Source organism: Sinocyclocheilus anshuiensis, unplaced genomic scaffold (genome assembly GCF_001515605.1).
Source record: "Sinocyclocheilus anshuiensis isolate Anshui unplaced genomic scaffold, SAMN03320099.WGS_v1.1 scaffold163, whole genome shotgun sequence".
Taxonomy (NCBI): Eukaryota; Metazoa; Chordata; class Actinopteri; order Cypriniformes; family Cyprinidae; genus Sinocyclocheilus; species Sinocyclocheilus anshuiensis.
This window is the reverse complement of record NW_015548223.1, coordinates 587,633-596,452: the sequence shown is the minus strand read 5'-3', so window position 1 is coordinate 596,452 and position 8,820 is coordinate 587,633. Positions and strand designations below refer to the sequence as shown.

Genomic DNA, 8,820 nt, shown 5'->3' with positions numbered 1-8,820 from the left:
TGGTAACCCTCGTTCCCTGAAGGAGGGAACGGAGACGTCACGTCCCGTCGCCACAGCTCCTGTACCACCGCTGAGCAGCCGGGTCACCGGCTCGGCTCCTCAGCGAAAACCTGAATATGCGCTGCATCTGCTGCCTACTTATACTCACGCTGTGATCAGCGGCAGCTGGATGCAATAATCGCATGCCAATGTGCATTGGCTCGTTTAGTTTACACTCGAAGTAGATTGGTCTCTCTAAGCGAGATCCCAATTTCGTCGGTCATCCGACGTGACGTCTCCGTTCCCTCCTTCAGGGAACGAGGGTTACCATACGTAACCGAGACGTTTCTGTGTATAAATGATACAACAATAGATTTTCTCACATGAAATCATAGGGCCCCAGTAAAGTTTAGTTGAATGCTGCTCTTTCTATACAATAAAGTCAGACAGTGATGAGGACTTTCACTTACATTTACATTTATGCATTTAGCAGATGCTTTTATCCAAAGTGACTTACAATAGAGGAGCACAAGCAATTCGTCAAAGAACTGACTTTTCAGCACCAAAAAGCATGAAAAACAACATAAAAATATAATAATAGTGCAAATATTGCCTTCTTCTGTAGATTTAATGTGCTCTATATGTTTAATAGAAGAAATGACATTAGGATGAGCGAATGATGACAGATTTCAGGCAAACTATTCCATACATAAATGTAATGAACAGTGATGATAATGTTCAAATTCATTGCATTTCTCCATCTTTTTCCTTTCAAGGTCAGTTAGTCACCCACAGTATGACACAGTTACGAGCTCAGATTTACTCTTTGTTAGATGAGCTTTTTTGCTCTGTGCTGAATTTGGTCTGATTAATTGACTTCCCGTGGGGTTCTTGGCTGAAACGGCCCAATTTGTTAAAGGCGAGTCTTTGTGCTGGTAACCCAGGGTCTGACGCACTTCATGAAAGAGCCCTGAAACATTTGTGTGGTGATGATTGTGTCGTCACTGATCTGAGAACAGCTCCACCTGTGTCTCTCCTCACACGCAGGGGTCACCACCTGCGCTTCATTCGTTATGTGTTTGTTAATGTTATCTCCCCGGAGTAATAAACTCGGTGGCCTTTCGCTGAATCGGCTGATGGAACGCTGGCTTAAAAGCACCATCGCCATGGAAACCGCCTCCAGACTCGTACCCCGGGGCAGCGTGTGTTTGAAAGCGGTGCGCAACCTTCAATTATCTCTGTTTGTATCTCCGTTGATTAGAGAGGCATGATGGGAACTCCAGCAGACAGTCTTTTCTCCGCCTGAATTGAGTTTGCAATGCAGTAACAAATGCAGAAGTCCAGCGTGCCTCAGGGGGAGTGATTATAGGAATATTTCACCCAAACATGTGAATATGTTTTTAAACAACAACTTTTTTATGTTTTAGAATCGTTACATTTAATAGAAGTGAAGTTGAAGAATCGAAATTCTGAGATAACTTGCAATTGTGATTTATAAACTCGCAGTTGCAAATTTAATTGTGAAATGTAAACTCAGAATTTTAAGAAAAAAGTTAGAATTGTGAGATGTAAACTTGCAATTGCGAGTTATAAAACTTGCCACTTCTGACTTTTTTCTCTGAATTGTGAGTTTGTATCTCGCAGTTGCAAGTTATTAATTACAAGATGTATAGTCAGAATTCTGAGAAACAAGTCAGAATTGCGAGAAGTACACTTGACATTTCAGACTTTTTTTCATAATTGCAGGCTTATATCTCACAATTGCGAGTTACAAATTGCGAGATGTAAACTTTGTACTCGTAATCTCAGACTTTTTTCTCTGAATTGCGAGTTTAGATCTTAATTACAAGTTATTAATTTGCAAGATGTAAACTTAGAATTCTGTTAAAAAAGTCAGAATTGTGAGATGTAAACTTGTAATTGCAATTTATAAACTCAATTTCTGACTTTTTTCCTTACAATTGCAAGCTTATATCTCACAATGCGACTTATTAACTGCAAGATGTAAACTCAGAATTCTATTCTATTCTATTTTATTTTGTTTTATTAACTTTATTCATTTATTTTTTGTAATTCTCATTTTTAATTAATTCTTAATGTGATTCTCATTAGGCTAACATTACTGTAATGCAGTATTTTAGAATGAGTTGTCGTGAAAATAATGTCAAAATGCAATTGAATGATACACATTATAAACCATAAATCACATTCAGTCTGATATTATAGATATGATAATTTTTAAAATAAGAGATTATATTTTGCATAACGAAAATGAAGCCTCTTTTATAACCATTAAAAGTTTTTGCATTTTTAGGACTATTAAACACATTTCCCTAAAGCAAAGACATTTTTATTTATTTATTTTTTACATTTTTATTATTTATTTAGTTCGTAATTCTCATTCTTTCTTAATGTTATTCATATTAGATTATCATTACTGTAGTACCGTATTTTACAGTGAATTGTCATGGAAATAATGTCAAAATGCTAAACTTTTCATGGTTCTAAAATAGGCTTCATATTATGATTAATTTCAGATATTAATCTCAAAATGTAATTTCCTCATTTTTTGAGAGTTAGGGTGAAATATCGAATCATTTTGTTGGGAATTCAGTCAGGGAATGCTGTCGGATGTGGACTTGCACGTGTGTTTTCTCTTGCTTCGAGCAGAAAGCCCATCTGTGTGCAGGGAACCCCTGTCGACTCCATTATGCTGCTAATGGAGGTTTTAATGGAGATGAGCTTTGCTCCAAGACCCTTTGCATCTGAGATGCAACTATTAATGTAGAGCGGCGCGACCCATCTATAATCAGGACAAAAGAATGGTCCTGCCATCCAGCGCAGATGCCTCTGTAATGAGCAGGCATCAATCATATCCCAACAGCCCCGGCGGGAGACCCGAGCGCTCGGATAAGAGTCATGCACAAGTGCGCAGTCAATCACAGCGGATTCAGGCAGGATCGCTTTCACACGCGATTGACAGCGCTCTTAAACATTACTTAAAGCGTATTTAAGATAATGGCAAACCTGTATAACTGCAGAATGACTCTCATGAATATTATAATTCAGCAGCGGCGGTTTTGGAGGTTTTGGCTCTTATTGGGTGGGGTCTTGTATTGTTCCTAACTCATATACTGTTATTTTTTTGGTGAAAAACAAAAGAAGAAATTGTTTGAATGTTCATTCCGCTCCTTTCCATACAAAAAGAAAACAAGATTTTCAGTGAATAACAATTTATTTTTAGGTCTGTTCCTCACAATTCCTCTCTCCCTCACCTTTCATATGCCTTAAGAGGACTTAAGGTCCGTTCACATCAAGCACTATAACGATAAAGATATAGTTCTAAAAATCGTTCTCAATATTAAAGAATAGCAGAGTCCACACCACAGCTATAACGATAAAGGCACAGAGAAACGTTATCGTTGGAATCACTTTCAGAATGATTTTTTTCAGCTGATGAACGATACAAACATTGACAGCCAATCAGAATCAATCCTGCTATAAAGAGCTCAAGAATTTAAAGCGGCAGACAAGCATACACTTACAGACGATATCGTTCGCTGGTCTGGACGCTAATATTGTTATCTTTAAAGTTATCGTTCTTGGTGTGAACAGGGCTTTAGAATTCAGTGCACTTTAAAGATACTTTTTTGTTGCTTTTATCAAGTCAAGTCAAGTCAAGTGCTTTATTGTCAATTCTTCCACATGTACAGCACATACACACAGAGAATTGAAATTGCGTTACTCTCAGACCCTTGGTGCATACAGATAACACTAACAGTAGAACATAAATACAGATAGATACAGATTTAAATATAAAATACAACTATACAATTATACAAATAAGGTCAAATGTAAAAAAATATATAAAGCAGCACAAGGCGCATGGCAGATAGAGTGCAAACCAGTGAAGTAAACAACAGTGCAGATATAATGATTGTAGTGCAAAAGAGCTTATTCAGACTGATTAAAGTGACAGTGTGTGTGTGTACATGATGGGGGCCGGGGCTCTGGCTCTTCTCAGTTTGCGGAGGAAGTAGAGACGCTGCTGTGCTTTCTTGGCCAGTGCTGTGGTGTTGTCAGTCCAGGAGAGATCCTCTGTGATGTGCACACCCAGGAACTTGGTGCTGCTCACTCTCTCCACAGTCGCACCGTTGATGGTCAGAGGAGCATGCTGAGTGCGCACTCTCCTGGAGTCAACAACAACCACCTTTTATGGTGTTTTTTGCCATAAAAATACAGCCATATACATTAAAGTACAGTAGAAACAGTAATATTGGGCAACATTTCTATAATGTAAAATAACTATTATTTTCTATTTGGATATATTTTAAAATGTAATTTATTCATGTGATTGTTTATTACTTTATGGTGTTTTTGGAGCTGTAAAATAATAATATATAATAGGGCTGCACAATTAATCAAAATAAAACCGAAATTATGATTTGGCTTAGTGTGATTATCAAATCACAAAGGCTGCAATTTCATTTAAAAAATGTAATTAAATGTGATTGATTGATTGATTGATTGATTGATTTTACTTAGTAACAAACAGAAACAAATACCAGAACCACCTTTTCTATTTGGATATATTTTAAAATGTAATTTATTCATGTGATTGTTTATTACTTTATGGTGTTTTTGGAGCTGTAAAATAATAATATATAATAGGGCTGCACAATTAATCAAAATAAAACCGAAATTATGATTTGGCTTAGTGTGATTATCAAATCACAAAGGCTGCAATTTCATTTAAAAAATGTAATTAAATGTGATTGATTGATTGATTGATTGATTTTACTTAGTAACAAACAGAAACAAATACCAGAACCACCTTGAACTGCCACATGACACGTCACATCACTTTCACTTTCAACTGAGGTGGAATTATTATTTTTTTTTTTAAATAACATAAAAGTAAAATATTATTATTATTATTAATAATAATAATAATTCTGATTTATGCAACCCTGCACAATTAATCAAAATAAAACCAAAATTGTGGAATGGCTTAGTGCAATTATAAAATCACAAAGGCTGAGATTTAATAAAAGAATACAATTTAATTAAAAAAAATTCACTTATTAAGAAACAGAAACAAATTCCAGAACCACCTCGAACTAGCTGTAGTCTGGTTTCATTAGAGGAGAAAGAGAGAGCGGCAGATGCTGCTACTGAGGTCCTGTCAAAGACGGTTTCTCTCTCAGATGAGGTTTATGAAGAACGTTTATACCTGGATGGAGAATTCAGCTGCACGCTATTGCTGCTGCGTTCGGTGTGTCCTGCTGCGTTGCAGTCTTATGCATGTTAATACAGTATGTATGAATTCACAGAGCTGAGAGTACTGTTGCTAAATGACTTGTGCAGCCCTGCATTGTGGATGAAGATGGCATCTTTTCTCCGGGTGTTTGTGGTGTCTGTCTCTTTGGCTCTAAATATGATCATGCATATCGGCTCTAGAGTGATTGCATCCCAGTTGCACTCAGCAGACGTCTGGTTTGGCATCTGTACAGTCAGATTTAGCAGTAGGATGAGCGGCTGGCTTGTATTTCATCTGATGCAATAGTAACACCCAATCGACACCAACAAAAGCGGTGTGTTGTGTTTTATTGTTATTTATTTATAGTGTTATTTATTGTTAACTTTTGCTGTGAAGCTGTGTGTATATTGCAAAGGCATCAACGTAGAGTGAAGTTGAAGCTGGAGCACTGTAGTTTTGATGCTTTGTGACAACAAACTCGAATTGTCCTTTAACTCAGAAGTTCAGTGGTCAGTTTAAAATACAACCAACATCCTTCAATATATAATGCATATTCTATGTTTTCAGATCAATTTTAGTGATTTTGAGTAGATAGTGTGTATTTGCATGATTTAAATTCAACATTTTGTGTACATATTTTATTTGTATTTACTATAATTAAACTGTATTTTACTCTACAGTTCAAAGATTTGCATGGGGTTGGTTTAAATGTTTTTTTTTTTTTAAAGAAGTCAGTTCTGCTCACCAAAGCAACATTTATTTGATTAAAAAAACGGAAATATTGTGAGATATTAGTACAATTTTAAATAAGTTTTTTTCTATGTGAATGTATTTTAAAATGTCATTTATTTCTGTGATAAAAGCTGTATTTTCAGCATTCATTACTCCAGTCTTCAGTGTCACATGATCTTTCAGAAATCATTCTAATATACTGATTTGATGCTCAAGAAACATTTCTGATTATTATCAATGTTTAAGACAGTTGCGCTGCTTCATATTTTTGTGCAAACTTTAATACATTTTTGTTCTGTGATGAATAAAAAAATCATTTATTTGAAATTTTCTTTACTGTCACCTTTGATCAATTTAATGTGTCCTTCCTGAATAAAAGTATTCATTTCTTTAACAAAAAGCATTGCATTGCATTGCAAAAATCCTGCATGCTGTATGCACTGAAAACACCCTCCACCCTGAAGTGACAGCAGTTCCAGCTGGCATGACATGAACAAAACACACGCTCTGCTGAAATCAAAGCTGTCACCCTTCAGATTCGCCAGCGGGCGGATAGTCAGTCCTACAAGATGAGAAATAAAGAGCAAACGAGAAAAAAGACCAAGAGGGAGGAGCACTGATGGACCTCTTCTGACGTTTTTGATGGTTTAATGTTGAGGTCTTGAATTATTAATTGTTTGTTGCCGTTTTTAATCAAATTTAGTGGGTTTTTCTGTGACGAAAACTTAAATCATGCTTATTTACCACATTTAAGGTGTTTTCCAGTTGGTTTAGTACCTAAAAACACCCCTTTAAAATCACTGTATGCAGGCCTTGAGTGGTTTATTACTTTATTTTGCTGTATTTTCTGCTCTTTGCATCACAGTGAATTTCCTGCATGCCCATTTCTGAAATCTTGGTCAAATTTATGATGATTTAACATTGAGTTGTTTCATTTATACATTGTTTATTGGTGTTCTTAATTATATTTACTGGGTTTTTATTTTATTAACAGTGCGGTAGCTGATATATGCTGATTTTCAAGTTAGTTCATTACCTAAAATCACGCCTTTACTATGGTAAAATAACTGTGTACAGGCATTGAGGGATTTATTTCATTATTTGCATCAGAAGTTGTTCATCACAGGGAGGAGACTGTGTGCACATTTCTGACATTTTGGTCAAATTTATGTTGATTTCACATAAGTTCCTGAAATATTTATTGCACATTTGGTGTTTTTGTAATCATATTTATTGGGTTTTTCACTGGAGAAGCTGAAACCATTAACTAGAGACCAGCATCTTGGCTGATATATGTTTGTTTACCACGATTAAAGTGTTTTCCACTTGGTTCAGTACCTAAAACACCCCTTTACTTCCTAAAACCATTGCCTTTAGAGGTTTATGATGTTATTTTGCTATATTTTCCGCTCTTTGCGTCACAGGGTTTGCCTTCTGTAGCTGTTCCTCTCTCTTTATTGTTTTTTTCTCAGCTGGGACAGATGAATTAAGTTGGACAGATAAGCGACTCTTCAGGGTCCACGGCTCAGATGGCTGAATGTGTGTGTGTCTGTCCTCCGGACGCTTTAGAAATCTTCATGCTAGCACTGAAACTGCTCTTCTGGTGTGTTTGCTCTGGTCAGAACGGTTTCCTGGTGCGGCAGAACTCAGAGCTGCTGCGGGCGCTGGAGGAGATGGAGAAATCATGCAACGCTCTCAGAGAGGAGAACGGGATACTGGTGAGGCTCCATCAGCTCATAAGAGTGTTCAAACTTCTCCACTGATCGGCCATGTGTGCAGTTTATTTGCATTTGTAATTTACGTGATTTGTTTGTTCAGTATATTCGATGAAAATGATGAATTTGTAATGAAACGCATTTATATATATATTAAATAGACACCTTTAGACACTATATATGTGACCCTGGACCACAAAACCAGTCATAAGGGTCAATTTTTCGAAATTGAGATTTATATATCATCTGAAAGCTGAATAAATAAGCTTACCATTGATGTATGGTTTGGTAGGATAAGACAATATTTGGCCGAAATACAACTATTTGAAAATCTCAATGTATTTTTTCTATTGTTACAAATATACCCCAGCGACTTAAGACTGCTTTTGTGCTCCAGGGTCACAGTTATAATTTTTTTACACACACACAAAATATATATAGTTTTTGCTTTTTAACTAAAACTAACAAAAAAATTGTTAACACTTTATTTTAAGGACCAATTCTCACTATTAACTAGTTGCTTATTAGCGTGCATATTACTAGTACATTTATTAGTACTTATAAAGTGCATATTAATGCCTTATTCTGTATATTTTAGATCCCTTAATTCTAAACTTAACAACTACCTTACTAACTGTTAATAAGCAGCAAATTAGGAGTTTATTGAGGCAAAAGTCATAGTTCATAGTTAAAAAATTGGTCCCCAAACTAAAGTGTGACCAAATGTATTTATTTGAAACAAAATAAACATTAATTGAAATTAAATTGAATATTAAAAACGTTTCTCATTTTATGTAGTTCCACTTGAAGTACTTGAATAACTAAACCTAAATAAACTACAACTAATAAGGAAACATTAACAAAAACTATATAGAGATATAAAAAAAAAACTAATAAAAATGACAAAAACACAACAAAATTGCTAAAACTCTCAAATTAAAGTCAAAACAGAAAATATTCAAATTAAATGTAATTCAAAAAAAAAAAACACAAAAAACTATAATAGTAATTATCAGTGATACTCAAACAACACTGCCTTATATTATTAATCCCTTTACATCATTTTTCCATATTTAATCACTTGTTTGCGGTTCTCAAACTGTACTGGTGTGACCCGTTTTTTTTTTTTTTTAA

General features: G+C 35.3%; 1 protein-coding gene across 2 annotated transcripts in view; it reads left to right on the top strand.

Annotated features, from left to right (window-relative positions):
• Window positions 1-8,820, top strand: part of tspoap1 (TSPO associated protein 1) — a 141,323-nt gene that overhangs the window by 68,780 nt on the left and 63,723 nt on the right. For both annotated transcript variants that reach the window (XM_016441337.1, XM_016441335.1), the window contains one exon: window positions 7,594-7,689. In XM_016441337.1, coding sequence (XP_016296823.1) covers window positions 7,594-7,689 — 96 coding nt within the window. The remainder of the gene's footprint in view (window positions 1-7,593; window positions 7,690-8,820) is intronic.